General features: G+C 34.9%; 1 protein-coding gene across 4 annotated transcripts in view; it reads right to left on the bottom strand.

Annotated features, from left to right (window-relative positions):
* Positions 1-20,468, bottom strand: part of LOC128209796 (sodium/calcium exchanger 3-like) — a 73,149-nt gene that overhangs the window by 8,472 nt on the left and 44,209 nt on the right. For 3 of the 4 annotated variants that reach the window (XM_052914007.1, XM_052914006.1, XM_052914009.1), the window contains 3 exons: positions 6,922-7,021; positions 1,717-1,743; positions 604-708 (listed from right to left, as the gene is read on the bottom strand). In XM_052914007.1, the coding sequence (XP_052769967.1) occupies positions 604-708; positions 1,717-1,743; positions 6,922-7,021 (232 nt within the window). The remainder of the gene's footprint in view (positions 1-603; positions 709-1,716; positions 1,744-6,921; positions 7,022-20,468) is intronic. The other variant, XM_052914008.1, reaches the window with a different exon arrangement.

Genomic DNA, 20,468 nt, shown 5'->3' with positions numbered 1-20,468 from the left:
AAAAATCTTATTTTCAACAATCATGAATTCTTACAGTGCAACAATCCCATCATATCAAATTAAATATTCTATGAAGCTGGATACCATTTTAACAATGCATGGCTTGTGGGCTTATTTCACCGACATTTTCTGTTTGTATTTTAGAGTCCCTGCCATTAGCTGCATTATGGCTTGACAGAGCAGTGACACCATACAAATCAAGTGTATTTACACGTGACACAGTCACATATTAAAGTGTATTTCAATGTTACACCACCACAAATCAAAGCGTATTTAAAAGCTAGATACAAGGAGCTCCCAGTTTGATACACTAGCATGTTTTTAAATAGACCATTTGGATCTTAAATGTGCCTATTGTAAAGCACTTATACATGGGGAAACTAATTTACCCGAGCACCAAGTACTCCAAATTTCCCAGTACTATCCTGTAATGCTGAGCACCAGGCAAGAGGCCCTGGATCACTCATACGATCACGAGCCACTTTAACTACTTCTGGTATTATGCATTAAGGGTTTGAAACCGAGACCTTTCACACTTTAAACGGTTGCTTAACAACTGATTTGTATGCTTTTCTCCCACGGGTAGTTTATACCTACACTTACCTGTGGGAGGTATGAGAGCAAACACGACCTTCCAGAAGAGTGTCAGGAAGTGCATCACATAGTCAGAGCATGAGGGCAGCTTGTCTTCATCCTCATCCTCCTCACCTAAAACACACATAACACATCATTACATGTACTATCATGAGGACATAGTTCTTATAGCAGACTGTATATCATGAACTGTAAGGTGCCTTTGGGTTGACTTTTGCCTAAAAGAGGATTGCCACATAAACTATATTCATACCAACACACAATATTTATAGAATATAGATTTGTACAAAATGATGTTTGTTTGAAGCTTAAAAGTTGCTTTAGTAAAAGAGTGGACTGTAGCCTTTTATGGCACCATACCCTACAACCGTATTCACTAAATGTTGTCTTTGAAGCATTTGGTACAGTCCACAACTAGGGAGCAACATGTAAATTAGAAAGTCTTTACCAAAAAATATCTTAACTTGATTTTGAATTCACAAATTTACCGAGTGGCATTAAGTGTATTGGGAAGATGCAACACTTTAAACAATAAACATTTAACAGATTACGTAAGATAAACAAAATCTAATTCAAATCACTTAAAACTATTTTTGAGATTCAAACATAAGCATTAAAGTGGTGTTTGAAACATTAAAGAGTGTGAAGTTTATGCCTCGGCAATCTATTTACATATTAAGGCAGCTGCAGTGGGACTAGGTTGTGATCTCCGTGAAAAGTTTCAGTGAAATAGTGGAATGTTAGTAAAAATTGCAGAGAAAAAGCAGAGAAAAGACAAAAAAATCCTGATTTTTAATTTCAAATCTTTCCAAGAAGGCAACCACTTCATATCATATCATTTCTTGTTTACTTTTTTTGTTAAGTGGCACTTCAAATACTGTGTTCCAGCATACAACACTTATGTTTTGAAGAAAAACCTCTCCTCAATTGTTTGTAGTGAAACAGCAGAATGATAAAAGGTCTTTATTAATAACAGTGATGGAGGATTAGTGTTTAAGCAATATGGATCAGCATGATAGTATATTTAGCACCTGTATTACATTAACTGCAGGCATATAGTAGAGTACTGACAGACAAGTCTGTACATCTGAATAAACACGATTTCCAAGTACCATATGTTACCTGAATCATCATCATCAAGTTTTTTCCCTGAAACCAAACCATGACTTATAGCACTACGTCTGTAACAATCTATAACAGATCTCTATTATGAGAATTATCTCCCCTGCATTGTGTACAGAATCATGTAATCTTGAGGTGGGGAAACTAAGGTCAGATCTGATCATGCAGAGACTGTAATAAAATACAAATTATACAAATTACATCTAGTTAACTAGGCATCACAGCTGGACATATTTTTTTTGTACAATAGTAAATAATTCATTATTTATGCATTTTAGATAAATTGGCTTAATCTAGTTTTTACTCTGGTTAATTCACTTCACATTGACAAAACGTTTTCGATGACTGTTTGTGGCATAAATAACAAAATAAAGAACATTGAATCAGACTGGTTCAGATTTTTTTTTAAAAATAATAACTCAGGTACTGTCAAGTTTGTGCTACATATGCTATCCATCAGACTGGCATCTTGCCTTGACGTCAACTGTTACATTCCTCCCATCTCTCACATGTGGCTATGTAATTGCAAACATTGGTCATTAATTTTTTCTAATATACATGAACATACTTAATCATTAGTAGCAGATATCCTAACGACAACTTTAATGCTTACAGTTACAAAGCATTACAAGAATTTTGGCAAATTCAATATGTCGCCTGCATGGAGCACCCACTTTTGGGGTAAAATTATTGAACAAAAAAATGATTTCCGACCCATATGTTGCACTATAGAACTTGATGAAGTTAGTTCAAAAATATAATGTATTGTATGTAAAGATGGTCAATTTGGTCCATTCAAGGCCAATACCTCCGCAGAGACTGTTGCAATCTAGCAAGCTATCAAACTTGTGCAATATATGATGATGTATATAAATTGGTAAATAGTTTGGTTGTTGATTGAACTTCAACTTGATTGAAGATATTATTTCTTGAAAAAATTGTTAAACAGTGAAGTAAAGACTGAATAACAAATGTTTAGATTTAGAATGGTCAAAGTAAATTTGGTATAATTTTGTCATATAAAGGACCATGCGATCTGGCTGTTGATTGAAGTCAGTTTAGATATTATACCAATAAAAAGAGTTCTGACAGGGCATTTTTTGCCAACTTTTGACAGATCAAGTGCGACAACTCTGGAGTTAAAAGTAAAATCTGGCTGTTGAACCCATTCAGTCGATGTTTTATAATAATAAACATCATAATCAAATTAGGTAAAGATTGGAAAATAAATTCTTATGTTAGAGAGCTTTTGTAATTATTTTGGCAATTCAAGGTCCATAACTCTGAAGTTAATTGTGCTATCTGGCTGTTGATTGAACACATGCCAGCAAAGCCAGACAACATGATCTCTATGTGTCTGCTATACTGCACAGGCGACATAATAAATATATCCAACCATCACGAAATCACATTATTCAGTAATAGGTCTCAATTTCTTCTATATTTTTTTTGTTTAAACACTTTCATTTACTTTTTGAATTGAAAGGGAAAATTTATGTTGCAAGAAGGAGATAAAAATATTACTTTCTAGACATTGGCCTTTCTTTACAATTTGTAATATACTACTGGAAATAGATGGCCTCACTTTAAAATGCCAAAGCTGCATTTTTTCTGTTGCGGAATTTTTACATCACCATAGAAGCAAAAATGCTGAAACTTCAAGTGTGATCAAATTACAATGATTAAATACTGAAAACGTTGCTACTGAAAACATGGGATTTGCAGCTTCGACATTTGGAAGTGAGGCCATCGATATGTAATGTACTATTATTCTAGCAAGTGCCTATGACAATAGGATTGACATAACCTGCAAAAATGTATGTGAATTTTTTGCAGAAGTTTTATTAAGCCCGCACATGTTTGTAATCACTTATTCTTGTAACTGTTGCAAGCAAGGAATAAAAGAAACATCCAGGCTATGTTAACGTGAATGGCAGTCAAAGGAAATACTTAGTTAGCGTTGTCATAAAGAAAGCTAATATTCTACAATTATGATGGTGTTAGTAGTGGTATTTATTGCACCCTCTACTGGAGTTAAGTATCATTATTTCTATTTTCTACACAACACTAGGCTGATTGTTCAGAACTTTGTTAAAGTTAACAATGGGATAAATGGTATTGCATTAAACTTTTCAATTTGATATCTTTTATGATGTGCTCATGTATAAAAAATGAAACAAGTTAAGCTAAAACAGTTGCCTCATATCTTATAACAAATACTACAGATCAAAAAGTGTGCCCATAGGTTTTCAAGAGTTGAACATATTTGGAAGTTAACAACCAGCAATGGTGTTAACAACTTTGTTAACTTTAACAAAATTCTTAACAATCAGCCAAATATTCACAAACCCTTTCAAACCATTAAAAGTCACAGGATCCAAATGATTAAAACAAGGGAGTTCTAAGCAGCATAAAAAAACCTATGCAGGTAGAACTTTTTTTCACCCTTAGAATGTTATCAATGTCTCTGTTATAAATGAGTAAGATGACATGGAGACTACCCTGGAGGTTCCAAGGTAGAACCTCCCGCTACCTACACAATATCACTCTTCTAATGTATCAATTCTAGGGATTACTTCCCTTCTACCAACTACAGCTACATTTATACTAACAAACGATTTAGGTATACTAGGAATGGCATACAGCAGATATATAAAGGACCAAAAATAAAGAACTTGCAGTTACCCATAGAAATAGGATATTGAGACAGCCAATGCCTAAAATGCTTCCGTCAATAATGGAATTGCAGTAATGAATGTTTATCAATATTTTGCCCACCATGATAGAGGCTTGGGGGCGGAGGGCGGCTTGGAGGCGGAGGGCAATGTGGGTGATTTTCAACGGCCTGAAATTTGATAAACCCATTGGGACCAGAAATAAAATTTGCATTTTTAGTTTTGATCCCAAATAATATGTTCAACGGAAAACATATGATGCATAATCTTCAATTATACAAACATACTTTATCCAGTGAGGCATTTTATTACACAGGGGAACTGCAAAGTCAATATTTTTACCCTTTTTTGGAATGGAGTATATTCCACTTTTGAAATGCTGACATATTTGCCCTCCAAACGTATGTGAGAGCATGTTTAAAAAGTATCAAATTCAAAGAAAAGACAGAAATATCTTAGGAAAAGCTGCAAATAAAACAGCATTATTTTCAATGAATATTCTTTATAATCTGAAATAAAAATCAAACATCATGCTTTTAAAATCAAATAGATTTTGATGAAGCATTCAAACCAAAATGTGTTTCATTCATTTTTCAAAATTGTCAGCATTTGTGGCGGAAGTGATCAATAAATTAATTGCAACTTTGATCATTTAAATGTTGTTTAACATTTCTTATTTCAAAATATTTCATTTTAAACAATAGACTTACCACCTTTTAACAGAAACTAATCTATCTATATATGTATTGATCACTCTTCATAAAATGGTTTGGCAAACTGAAGATGGTGTGGGACAAGTTTCACGAAATTTCATAAATTTTACAATATATATATTTTTTAACATTAGGTATTTTCAAATTAATTGCTATAACTTTTTTGACTTTTAAAAGTTGTCCTCAATAAATTACTTATTTGTAACAACTCCAGCGAGAGGCAGTCATGTCAAGAGGCAGTCACGTTATTGATGAATATATTTTATCTAATTAAATAACTGATCAGTATTAAAGCTATTATAGCTATGAATGCCTGGATATGAGAGACAAAACCTTAACAGGACCTTTACAAACTGAAAACATTTTTTTTTCATGAAACCAGTCCATAAATAAAACCAGTTCATAAATGTTTAAACTCGCAAAACAAGTTTGGCACATGCAAAGCAAAGACAGAACGGCTAGTTTCCACTATAGATATCACCAACCTCCACTTATATCTTCCATGGAGAGAAAGTTATCATAACAAAATATCATTATCATGGAATATCAGTAACATCAAAAAAGGATATTAAAAAAAGGATATTAGTGTTAACGCTCATGTCTCTGCTAATGAGATCACTAGACGGATTCTTATTTAATTGTTTAAAAAACCTTTCGGATAAAAAAGACCAAAACGTTCAATATGGTCATTAGAAATGGTTTCATTAAATGGGTTATCAGTGGTTCGTGCATTTGCATTAGCTTGTAAAGAGACATTCGCGCCCAAACACTTAAGATATTTATAATTTATTTTTCATTACTTAAAAATTAGACTTGGCAGCTGTGCTCATCACAGCCTATGCCAATTAAATGGTTAAGTAAAGCAAAAATAAACAATAACTATTACTAAATATCAGTTTCATGCAATAGAATATTCGAGAATTTCAGTATCACTGAATGTTGATATTTTGACAACGTTGACATTGTATCTTGGTACATTGTACATCACGATTGTTTGTTTTTTTCAATTTCACATGTTGTTTATAAATGACAATTGCAATAGGTAAATTGCATCTTTTACATTTGTACAAGATATTATATGTAAGAAGTAAATTATTAGTGCCGCAGGTTGAACGCCAAAGTTCATCTGTTGGTGTGTTTTTTTTCTGTCAAAAAGGGGGCAGAAGCCAACAATTTTTGAAGTCAGAGTTACTGGCCTTGGTGTACAAATGTGTCTTGTCTCTGGCAACTTGTGTGTGTGGTACCAAGTTTCATTTGAAAGTCTTGAATGGTTTTTGAGTTATGTTCAAGGTAAATATTTATGCCCCTCGACTTTCTTAGGAAACACAGACAATCTAAAAACTCATGCTTAGTAAAACAAGGGTATATTCACACATAGCAACATCTTACAGGTATGTTTTACATTTTATCATTTAATAAAACACTTATAAATTGTTAACAAATCTTAATTTTTCAATAGAGGGATACAACAAGTAAGAAGTTGCAAGACAAGCATTCACTTAAGCAAGTATAATATTGGTTGAAAAGGAGTATGAAAAAAGCCATTCATACAGTCTTTTTTTGGTTTGTCATATTGCTGATCATGATTATTAATTAACTTTCCTGTCAAAATGTTACTTCCAAACAATGACCATATTCACTGCTTTTAACGGAAGTAGAAACACAATCAGGAAAGAAGCGCTACCACAATTGTTCACAGTCCTTTTATATATATTTATTTTTAAGTATGGAGAACCATAATCAAAACCTATGTAATGTCAAAATGTTATCAACAATAAATAAAGGTATTTTCACAATTTAATTCATAAGAAGCATACCTGGGCTGACTGTGATGGCCTCAACAAACTGTTCTCGCCACGAGGACGTCCCAATAACCAGTGACACATTGGCCTTCTTCAGCAGCTTGTCCACGACACTCTGAAACAGACAAGAGAATGATATCAACGTTAAATGACTGAATTGCAAAATTCTCTTTTAATCCATTATAGAACCACCCCATTTTATCTATACAATCTGAAGCATTCACATGCACCACATGATTGTCAATTCATATCCATATTGGGTGCCCAAAAGTCCTGTTTGTTTTTCTGAATGGACAAAATTATGAATTAAAACTATTTTTGAGCATTCAGTCACCATGACCATGACCTTTGACCACCTGGCCTCAAAATCAAAAGAGGTCATCTACTGGTCATGACAAATATTATTACCATGTTTGAGATTGAAGATTCAAACATTCTGGTTACATTAAGGAAAACCATATTGCAAACAGACAATGGTATTTTTGTGGACTCCACTCCGTCATTTATTTTCAGCATTTTTCCACATTTGGCTTATACAGACACCAGTGTCATCAGTGTTAAACACTAACTGTTTTTGCAAAGGAGCCAGTCAGACTTCTTTCTTGCAATCTGCATTACCATTAAGGAGTCCAGCAGTTTTATATATCATTATCAAGGAGTCAAGCTTTAGTTTGTTGACCTTGGGCGCCAAATTCAGGTCAAGCATTGTATGCAGCTCCTGGGCTTCACAATACATGGTATAAATGTGTTCCAGAAACAGGCTTCTACCAAGGTAATAAATCAACTCTGACATTGGTGGCACACATACTAGACAGGTCCATAATAACATCACTGGTCCAGAATGAAATAAATGATATATATTGTTAGGAGAATATTTGTCCCAGAAAACAATATTCCAGAAAACAATATAGAATCAATATTCACCAAAATATTAGCTGACCATAGCCAATCGCAATTGATTTAAGCCAAGGCAGATAACAAATAATATAACATTTCTTGGAAAGACTAACTTTCTTTTTCACCTGGCCATTAATAAAACATTCAACATAGTATGGAAACCTGTGAATAGCTAATAATTCATGATATTTCCTGCACTATTTTCTTTCAACTTTTATGTCCAATTACTTTTATTAGAAACATCCAACCCCATGAGGTCAATTTAAAGGGAGTTATTTGTTAGTTTTAACTCTCTTTTGGTGACCATAGAAGATGAGATCCAAGAGGTTACCCTATCAATTATTAATTATAAATAATAATTATATATTATTTGATATCTGTCTGTGTTGTCTGTTAGTTCAGTGTCTATTTAGGTATTAAGTCTTCCATTATCAGTGTTTCATTTTAATGTATAACAAAATTTAAGTTTGATTATTTTTAAAGCCCCCCCCCCCCTCCCCCCGACAGCTTTTTTGTATAGGCATTATGTTACTTAAGAAACAAATTAATAAAATTGCTTTTATAATCAATATGATTGCTTTATAATCATAATGAAATTCTGTTAAATTACCTCCCTTTAATGTCATATCATAATAGTAGTGTCATAAATATGCACTGACACATCTTTGCGGCCTAATGATGGATGGCCTACCTTAAGCCTTAGTCCAGTGTCTCTAGGGTGAGAGGTGGACACCTTAACCACTATGGGTAGCTGTTTCATGAAACTTACTTGATTTGAATAATTTCCTTAAAGAGTACAAGACATGCAACCCTAAAAAAACACACATTTAACCACTCTGTTCTGGGAAATGTACAATAAAAAATTATGCTTTCTTTGAGATGAAATATTTGGCACCTTTTTTTTTAATTTACTACAAGCTAACAGGTTGCTAGGCAGTCCATTACTGGGCGTAGTTATCTTTATGCACATTTTTCATGTTTGTTGAAATGTTTTCACATAACCGGAGAACATCGTAATATTGTTTTTTTGTCTTTTGCCGAGTAAATCCATCTCCAATTTCATTACGGGATACTTCAACAGATAAAAATGATGGGAAATGTATTGAACAGTCAACGTTACAAGTCTAATCTTTCCAAAACTTGCGACCATAACAATTATAGCTCGCAATACCATCCTACAAAATAGGAAAATCTGATCCATTTAGAAATGAATGATGATAATCTGTGGTGTGCTGGAATATCTATTGTTTTTATGAGTACATCTTCTCCGTATATAATCACATAACACAAATGTTGCACTCGATGTTTAGTCTGTTGTGGTGGGTGGCTGGCTGATGTGGTGGGTGGCGGGCAAAGAGGATTATACTGAGGATGATTCCTAACAGGCAGAATTATAAAAGCCCATGAGAATGCCTAGTAACCTGGAGGAATTGGGGGTGTGGAATAGACTTGGGCTGTGACTTAATTTACCCCAACGGCCCATTTTAAGTAATAGTCTCTAGTTGGGAGTTAAGACCCAGGAGATTAAATTTATCTCAACTATCCATCAAGCAATGTTATAAAAAATGCCATAAAATGGTTTGTTTATATCTACTGATGAAGTCGTTACGCAGAAACGCTTAAGATAATAAACTTTACGTGTTTGAGTGATGTATTTTATTCATAAAAAATGCTGAAATTTTACTCTTTTTTTTAAAGAGTATGTAAAAACAAATTATATCAATTAAATGATTTAAAACATTATAAATATTTCCTTCATTTTGCTAAGCCATCAGACTTGAGACAGTTCGTAAACATGCCTGGATAGCTGCGATACCTTGTAAACATTTCCCACCCCAAGGATTTTGTCATAAATCATCCTCAACTGGTCCATCCATACAATAAATATTCTAAGGCTTTTGTTTAATTAATATTGCTTAAGCAGCTTTATATAATTATACACTTTTATTAATATTTAAAGAGCCTTTCTTTAACATGCCTCAAGTAGTAACTGTATGCATAATTATAAAAGTCCATCCTAACACACAAGACAAAGACAAATTTTTGAAGGGACACCTTACATCAGAAAGGGACACTTGATTTCAATTGGTGGTGTCCCTTTAGGATCCATGGTAAATATAGACATTATCAACCCCTGCAATAATGGGGCAAAACATCCTCACCCAAAATGGGACAAAACACCCTATTCCCCCAAAAAGGGGCAAAACACCCTCCCCTAAAATGGGGCAAAATACACCCTCCCCAAAATGGAACAAAACACCCTCTACCAAAAAATCGGGCAAAACACCCTCCCCCAAAATGGGGCAAACACCCTCCCATAGAATGAGGCAAATCACTCTCCCCAACATGGGGTAAAACACACTCCCCCATTGATTGGGCAAAACACCCTCTCAAAACATGGGGCAAAATATCCTCCCCCTAAATGGTGAAAAACACCCTCTCCCAAAATAAGACAAAACACCCTCCCTCAAAATGGGGCATAACACCCTATCCTAATAAGCGGCAAAACACCCTTACCCCAAAATGGAGTAAAACAACCTCTCCCAATAATTGGACAAAACACCCTTCATAAATAATTGGACAAAACACCTTTCCCCCAGAGCTGGGCAAAATACCCTTCCCAATATGCAAAACACTCTAGTATTTGGGCAAAACAATGATGAACTTTGAAGCTTCAGCAAAAGAAATTGGCATTTATTGCATGTCGATAAATTTCCCTAGAAAAATATAAAAATCAATCAGACTTTGACCTTCAACCAATGTGATTGGATTTTTTTATCAGCATATCTTATAGATAGTCCCACATTAAAACAAATTCTGTATTACTTGTGTTCTTACAGACTTCCAAAGGGTATTTTATCAGACTTTCTGAACACCAATATGTTTGTTTGAACATCAAACACATTTCTTGGTAATTTGATGTACAAGTCACCATTTGTTACCAGCGCACCTCTTAAAGTAAACTGAAAGGAAACACATTACAGTACTTGGTAATAACAAATTCAAACAATAACTTTAAACATGTGAAGGTCCTGACATGGGCCTTTGCGTGCTCTAAAGGCAATATAACGTATGTAATTCCAGCAAAAAAACCCGCATTGTTATGGTTTATTCATAAATATAAAACTAGAAGCCCCGCAATGCGACGAAACCAGGTTTTTGTTATGGGCAATCAGAAATTATAGCCAATTAATTTGTTGTATGAACAAGTTCAATCTGCAGCTTCATATAAGCTATATTCACACTTAGATTCATCACTATCCATCAATTCTAACTAAGTTGTTGGGCAGAAAAATCATTTTTCTATTTTTAGGAACAGTGACCTTGACCCCACCTCCCAAGCTAGCTCTTCACATAAGCTACCTTCGCTCTAAGTTTCATCAATATCGGTCAATGCCAACTTAAGTTATTGGGCAGAAACCATTTTTCTATTTTTAGTAACAGTGACCTTGACCCCACCCCCCTCAAAAGAAATTCCAAGCTTGCTCTTCACATAAGCTACTAGTACCTACACACAAAATTTCGTCAATATCTATCAATCCTAACCAAAGTTATTGGGCAGAAACCATTTTTCTATTTTTAGTAACAGTGACATTGACCTTAGCTCCACCCCCCTCAAAAGCAATCCCAAGCTAGCTCTGTACATAAGCTACCTACACACCAAGTTTTATCAATATCTATCAATGCTAACTAAAGTTATTGGGCGGACACCATTTTTAAATTTTTAGTAACAGTGACCTTGACCTTAGCCCCACCCCACTCAAAAGCAATCCCAAGCTAGCTCTTTACATAAGCTACCCACACACCAAGTTTAATCAATATCTATCAATGCTATCAAAAGTTATTTGGCAAAAAACATTTTTCTATTTCAAGTAACAGTGACATTGACCGTAGCCCCTTCCCACTCAAAAGCAATCCCAAGCTAGCTCTTCACATGCTACCTACACACCAAGTTTCATCAATATCTGTCAATCATAACTAAAGTTATTGGGCGGAAACCATTTTTCTATTTTTAGTAATAGTGACCTTGACCTTAGCCCCTCCCCACTCAAAAGCAATTCCAAGCTAGCTCTTCACATCAGCTACCTACACACTAAGTTTCATCAATATCTATCAATGCTAACTTATGTTATTGGGCAGAAACCATTTTTCTGTTTTTAGTAACAGGCATCCTTGACCTTAGCCCCACCCCTCTCAAAAGCAATCCCAAGCTAGCTCTTCACATAAGCTACCTACACACCAAGTTTCATCAATATCGGTCAATGCTAACCAAAGTTATTGGGCAGAAACCATTTTTCTGTTTTAAGTTACAGTGACCTTGACCTTAGACCCTCCCCCCTCAATAGCAATCTTAAGCTAGCTCTTCACATAAGCTACCTACACACCAACTTTCGTCAATATCTATCAATCCTAACTAAAGTTATTGGGCAGAAACAATTTTTCTATTTTTAGTAACAGGCGACCTTGACCATAGCCCCACCCCCCTCAAAAGCAATCCCAAGCTAGCTCTTCACATAAGCTACCTACACACCAAGTTTCATCAATATCTGTCAATGCTAACTAAAGTTATTGGGCAGAAACCATTTTTCTATTTTAAGTAACAGTGACCTTGACCATTTTTCTATTTTAAGTAATAGTGACCTTGACCTTAGCCCCTACCCACTCAAAAGCAATCCCAAGCTAGCTCTTCACATAAGCAACTTACACACCTAGTTTCGTCAATATCTATCAAAGCTAACTAAAGTTATTGGGCTGAAACCATTTTTCTATTTTTAGTAACAGTGACCTTGACCTTAGCCCCACCCCCCTCAAAAGCAATTCCAAGCTAGTTCTTCCCATAAGCTACCTACACACCAAGTTTCGTCAATATCTATAAATGCTAACTAAAGTTATTGAACAGAAACCAATGTTTGACGCCCGCCCGCCCGTCCAAGGAGAACCTCATTCTAATAAAAAAAGCCGCTTTTTTAGTATACACCACATCATTGAACAAGCATCACTCATCTGTCATGACCTTTCTGATAATTAAAAGAAAAATCTGAGGACATTAACATCATGTCATTGATTTGTGTCACTCATTTCAAGAAGGGCAACTGATTACTGATAGTAATTAAATGTGGTATGGTGGCCATTGTGTTGACAGCATCAGGTGCCAGAAATGACTCAATCTTGAAATGGTCAATAATGGAAACAAGGTTTTGAAACAGAAGTACTTAACTTCCATTTTTCTGGGAACCTTAGAAGTTGACCGTTGAGTGAAGACCATATTATGGTGTATGTAATAATACTATCTTGTCAACAACACACCTTTTAGCTGCAATTAGCAAAATCATGACATTTCTGGGCTTATTTTCATGAGACAAAGCGCAATACGAGCGTCAAGGATTGAATGTCAATGCTCCTCTATTGTTTCTTAAGTTGAAAAAAGGGGCATTACTAAAAATATCAAGTTCAGGGCCTTGCTATATGTGTTTGTATTGTGTACATTTGATTATCTTCCGACAGTTCTTGTGTTATACCCACAGTTGAAGTTTTTCCATGATATCCTCCAATAGTTTTTGAATTATGGCCACAGTTGAAGTTTTTGCATGCTGATGATGCAAAGGCAATGACAATTTCTTGACAATTTTCTTAGAAAAACATACACATTAATAAAGGCAATAACTGGAATTATTGAATGATGAAAACTGGTCATAATATGCTCGAAAGTTTTGAGCCTTGGCTGTTGTGATCAGTGGAGCTGAAGATCAAGAACGTTATAAGATCAATGTCCCTCACAAAACGATGTTAAAATATACGCCTTAACTACAACAATCCTGACAGAATAACTAGCCAGTATTGGGAGAAAAAACTAGACAAGTGACAGATAGGGTAATATTCCATTTTCGCCTCTACTAGAGCTGAAAAATATCACAACTGCTATTTCCTTTTATGGAGCAATTTTTCCAGTCCGTGTGATGTATTTGCATTAATGCTGGCTGGCCTACTATTTCCATATAACTGCTTATTTGCCCTAAATTGTTTCTACTTCAGAGATACTTCATTTAAACAGAGAGCTATGAATATAATACTGCCTGATTCCTGGAACATGAAAAGACAATTGATTACAGTACGCTATTATTGCAAGACACTGTGATACTTGATGGAAGTATTGTTAAAGAATGTGCCTTTCAACTTTGAAGAGGTGCTGGGTTTCATTGAAAGAGCCAAGGTTAGTTCTTACTCACAAACTTTTAAATCACTGGTTTTGACCCAAGACATTTTAAATATAGCAAATACCACAGTCTAAACAGGATCACTGTAAGGCAACTCTGTGTTGTTGTTGTTTCAGTTGATCAAGGGCCATAACTGGTCAATAATTAAGGTCAGAACAATTTTGCATGCATACTGTGAACATGTGTACCAAGTTTCATGAGATTATGTAAACATTTTCTTTTAAATATAAGTATGGCCCAGGTAAAGGTGCTAGCATAATAGACACCTAGGTTATGACCTAGGCAACAGCAATGCAAAAACAAAGGCTTGTATCTGCATTTTTGTCTCTCAATAACAACAGCCATACAAAAACAAAGGCTTGTAGCATCATTTTTGTCTCTCAATAACATACATGCCATATTTTCTGGAGACCATTCAGGGGCATTCTCAGTAAGGCTGAAAATTCAGAGGGATTTTGGTAGTATTCAGGGGGATTTTTTAGCAGGTTTAAGTCAGCGAAATTTCAAAGTATTTTTAGACTCAAGTACGAAAAAATGTATTCACATATATTTTGCTATTCATTATACAGAATTATTTTATGTCATGATTTATCATATTCTTATGATACACTGTCATGTCATACTGTAATACTGTAAATTAAATTTACCTTTTCCCAAGTCTTTAAAAAAATTCTGCTGAATACAATCAGCTATGATGATGTTCAGACACTAAGAGACACTAAGAGAATGGAATGAAAATTATCAAATTCTTCCTTTTCCAAAATAGTAATATTTCTTTGCCTTTGATCATTACTTCAAATTAATTGATCACTTGTTCTTAAGGTTTCCTTTTGGCATTTATCAAACCTTTTTAAACAGTATTTTTTTCACCCTTGCGGAGTTGTTTCTTTACAGTCAGTTTTACTCACATACTGTGGTTTCACTTTGTCATTATTGTCTGATGTAAAATATCCAAAAAAATAAAAAATATAAAAATTCTTTTTTCTTTTAAATTACAGGGGATTTTTTATTTAAATTACAGGGGATTTTTATCTCCCGCCGGGAGACCAGGCAGGGGATGGATCAAAATTCTGGGGGATTTTTTTCCCTGCCGGGGAGGCATGTATGAATAACAACAGACATTGTAACAAAACAAAGGCTTAAATTGTATCTGCATTTTTGTCTCTCAATACAAACATTCATACAAAAATATTGGCTTTTATCTGCATTTTTTCTTTCAAATAACAATAATAACAAATTAACAAATAACAAGGCTTGTATCTAAATAGTTTTTGTCAAAACAAGATATTTTCCCTTAAAGTGTCATTCCAATAAGTGCAAATGCATAATTCTGTCTGGATATAGGTATCAATTTCTCATTTAACCAAGTTTACAGGAAGTTCTTAAAGCAATAAATATTTCTTTTGTAGATTCAAAGCATAGTAAAATGTAAAAGACACCACCATTGTTAGGTGAGGACGATCCATATGCAGCCAATATTGGATAATAATGACCATATTTACACCAATTAAGGTCCTTTATTCTCGTTACTGAAGAAAACAAATCCTCTCTCATGATTACTGAGCCAGACGGGAAGATTTATCATTGGCATCTAAATATACGTAATAATTTTTTTTTTGCGCCTTTCGCCCAATTTCTTGCAGAACATCAAAAGCATTCTAATTAAGTCTAACACGTTTATTTATTCACAAATATAACAGTCTACAGAAATGTTGTTATCCATTTGCAAGTTCTGAGAAAGACCCCTATTTAATGGCTCCTAGATTGGATGGTAAAGTTGCATAAAAGAAAAGCTCTCCACAAAGAGTTTCATGGTTGGATACCTGACAGATAACCCTTCAATGTAAGCCTTTTTGTAATGTACAACAGACCTGATATCCTTGGATAACAGATGTGGTTACCATGGACCACAGAACTTGTTTCCATTGACAACATGATTTGTTTCCAGGGACGACAGAACTAGTTTCCTTTGACAAAATAACTTGTTTCCATTGTACAACTGATATAACTGACTTTCATGGATAACAGAACTTGTTTCCAGGGACAACAAAACTTGTTTCCATTGACAACATAACTTGTTTCCATATACAAGGGAACTGGTATCCATGGACAACAGTACAGGTTTCCAAGTTGTTTTGAGAATATTACATCATAACACAGAAATTTATTAATCACCTTCATTGTTTATTTTTAATTTCAAAATGCTGCAAATCATTCCAAATATAGTTCTCATCTTCTATTCCTGCTCTAAAAAAGCAAGAAGTGTGAAATTTGAAATAGAGGCAGAGTATGAAATGATTTGTTAGAATCCCAGAGGTGATAAATGCCTATAACTTTCTTCCTCTGAACTTCTAAATCAATTCTAAAAATGAGAAAATTTAATGGAAATATTTTATTGCCACTCAGATCAATTTTAAATTGTAAAATACACAGACATTGGGAGGCATTGAACAGAGACAGCCTACTGCATTTTGCTAAAAAAAAATGCTTAAAAAAGGTAGATTATATATAAAAGGATAACTTTGCTGCAGACGAACATCCACGACACCCCTCCACAAATATTTTTGAAACCCCATAACACACACCTCACTCCCTGGGGAGATTTAATTTTGGTTTGTTCAGTCAAGACACAGAGATGGTAACAGACATTGATTCTATGATGGCAATGCAAGATAGCAAAACTAAACATTCGTTGATTAATTAGCAGCAAATTCAGAGAACCGTAGATGTTCTTTTTTACTCAAGATTAAACTCCTTGTAGCTCTGTACTAATGCTCAAGGCATTATGAGCATAATTATAATACCAAGAAAATAATCTTTTCTGTTTCAAATTGACGAATTAACGGCGTTTGTTTAAAAAGTTTCGTGTTTGGCATAGGAATATTGGCAGGAATGCACGGGGATTTGGGTACGATGGTATAGAAGGTTGAAGGTGGCGTGTTGGCAATCACTCCAGGCTTTAAACTTTGGCAGCAATACACCTTGATAGAAACTTTGGATTCAACCCCGCCTATGTGAATTGAGGTGTTGATGATGGCTATCATAAGTGTTGTTGAGGGTTATACTTATTTTAGAACTTTTAATGAAAGTTTTCTGATTTTCTTAAAGGGAGCTGAGCCATTACAATGGATGAAGTCAGCAGTTTCATAGTGATATGTTTTACCAGTTGCTAATTATTAGCGTATCGTTTTGTTTCAGCTGCCGGAAATGTTTGACGTCAATTTACATCAAAGCTTTGCATCATCCGTCCTGTGACATGAATTTCCATGACAGTTTTCTATTGTCCTCTGACTGCACCCTGTTTGCATCAGTACTTAAAGACATCATGCATGTGTTTGCAATTAAACTGTTCCAATAATATTACAAGCCTTAATTCCTTAAGTCTTTTTTACTAAGTCGTGTCAGGTATAATCCACATTGAATTTTAAAAAAACCCTGCTTCTCTCAGAATGCTGGTGAGTAACAATTTCATAAATTGACAAGCTTCGATCTCCTTATCAATCAAGAAATAACCAGATGCATTATCAATTTTGTGTTTTTTTTGTTTTGTTTTGCTTCATAATTATGTTATCCTGTTTTCTTTCTTTATAAAAAAAATCACGAAAAGAGATCCGAAGTTACAACTTTAGCCTACAGATTTTTTTCCTCAAACTTGGGACAATCAATTCAGAATATACAATTCTCTGTAGTACTATGAAATGTCTACAGAAATTCCATGTTACATTCGGAAACAGTTCACATAGAAGATTAACCATGAAGCGAACCACGGAAAACTAGCCCCATAGCTCAAGCGACACAACAATGCATCATGTTTAGAGGAATTGCCTCATCTTTAATTACCATTTTATGATATTAAAATCTGTTCCCAACTGAAATCAATGATGAAGCAGTCATGTTTTCTGCTCCCAAATAAAGCAGGAGATTGTTTAGCTTTCACAAAAAATGTTTGTTTATTGTCAAGAGAAAGCTGGATCACACAACTTTGATGGTACTGGCAATGGGCGGATTATTCAAGACTTTGTTTAAGTTCACAACGTAATTAACGACATAATTAACTTTTGAACATGCAATGTTTGATGACATGCTCACATATTTAAAGAACTACAGCTAAAACACGGTTGTCAATAATCTTGTTCCGAGTTAAAATTTCTGCAGACCACGAGTGGATCCATTAAACTTCCAGATGATCAAAGACTGATGACATGAACAACATTGTTGTCTTTTATTTCTACATTACTGTACCTAATACTTATTTCTTTCAATTAAAGCTTATAGCCAACTTGAGTCTGTTCCCTGGGTAGAAACCAGTACCAGTGTCCATTTTGAGAGGTCATGAGAAAGTTCCTTTGGTGGGGATCCAACCTGAGCACAACCCTTGGGTGCGAGGCAGACAGGTTCATGACTGTGATATAAGTGTGTTTAAAACTCTACGATAAGCTATATGAACAACCGGTAAACATAAATAATTCTTATCAACAAATCCTGGACTAGGGGCCTATAAGCTTAGGTCATACCGTACACTCAACTGGTTTGACACACTTTCCGTTTCCCTCCGCGGACTTTCTCTGTTGCGACCAAAACAATGAAAGTATTAACTGTCCGCATCCTGCAGAGTTTGGATTTCCATCCCTCAGCAGCTTATCAGTTGACCAAAGAATTACAATTTCAGCAGAGGCTCGCAAAACGCCATGGAAACTCAGTAAGATTAATCTCCGTTAAAATTAATATTGTTTGAATAAAAATATCAGTTGATTATGATGGCTACAGTAAATTACTGTTATTGTTTTTCCTCTGCCGTTTTATGAATTTAGAACAACTTGCAAGAATTTTTTTGTTAAACTTTAAAACATTACACTTTGCATGAATTTAGCCTGGAGTAAGCTTACCACATTATGCCCATACTTTTCAGAATGATATTTTTGCTCTTATTGACAAAGTTTGATTGTGTCTTGACTGAATAATGACATTTTATTTTGGTCAGACTATAAACATTGATGTTACTTTTAAAAAAAAATCATAACGTCACGATTGAAGGTGACTGGGGTAAAACACATGTTTGAAGTTCAAAGCCTATGGTTGAAGGCATTCATACCACTTTTCTATGAAAAAATACCAAAAAAGTCACCAGCTATTTTTAACTTCCAATGACATATATCATATACTTATATACCATACCATTCTGATTACACTCCGGGTTGAACGAGCAACTCAGGAGGAACTCAGGGCAATTTCAGCAGGGGAGACAGTTTTAGCCTCGAAGGAAACCAGCAACCATTAGCCTGATGTCCCCTCAGAGTGAGCGAGGACAGTGGGTCAAACGTGATGTGAGTGTACTGTATAAGGCCATTTTTCCGTGAATCAGAGTATTATTGCTAGCAATTAATATATTTTTTCACACCACTAATGTACTCTACACCTCCTGCGAAGCACTAAGCAATAATGCAATTTCGCAGCATTCTACTAATACTGTTTGCACTTCATTTATTTCGAGAATGTGTGCTCTCGGAACAATCCTCTTGCAATCTGATAGGAAAGCATGGCCTACATTCTCCCATTGCCATTCTTATGATTCTTTTATGTATGCAACTGGCAACTGACAGTCAAAGATCTACAAGATTTATTAAGAACATTAGTATCGCAGGCCTAAATCATCATTCCTAAACAGGGTCATATAATTCTGGCTCCCTTTCTAATGACATTCATTTCCACAAACAACTCAATTTCAATATCTGGGACTCCTATCTGACCACCCTTTTTCACTAAAGGACATCCATCTTTCTTCAGAGGCCCATCTCCACACTCTTGTTTCCAAATCAACACATGTGACCCCTGTTTTGAAATATCAAAGGATACAAGTCTGACATAGCATATACTTGTGTTTCCCATTACAACAACACAGCACACTTAAATCAGTCTCCCTGGCAATTATTCCATCCCAAAGACAGACTGATTTCATTGCGAAAATGTCTTTATTTGTGGAAACCTTACATGCTAGGAGAGGAAGCGAGGCCGTCTAAATCCTCCAAATGAGGTATGTTTTACCATTCTTTTCTACTTGTTATGCTCACAATCCGACAATTAGTTCCAATGTTGCATAATGAAGACAGAAATATCGTGTTTTTCTATCACTGCAGCAATTGGACTTGTATTATACATTATGTTTTTCACTAGTGGTGTCAAAAGGTGTGATAATCAAGTTTCCCAACCCAGCATTATGATAAACAACATCACACATCCTACAGTGTTTTATTTCCAATCATTAGCAGCCAGAGATACAACAATGGATTCACACTGTATCTCAAATAAACAACTCTTGCTTATGTTCATCCTCCATGAAGTGGCAATTAGTACACATAAGAATCTCCCCATTAGGCCAGAGTTTTTTTATCTTTAGATTTACGGGAGATTTTTCAAAAAGTTGGGTAAGGAGGAGGAAATAAAAATAAAAAT

This window comes from Mya arenaria, chromosome 11 (genome assembly GCF_026914265.1).
Source record: "Mya arenaria isolate MELC-2E11 chromosome 11, ASM2691426v1".
Classification (NCBI taxonomy): Eukaryota; Metazoa; Mollusca; class Bivalvia; order Myida; family Myidae; genus Mya; species Mya arenaria.
The sequence above is the reverse complement of the archived record's forward strand: the minus strand, read 5'-3'. Positions and strand labels throughout refer to the sequence as shown.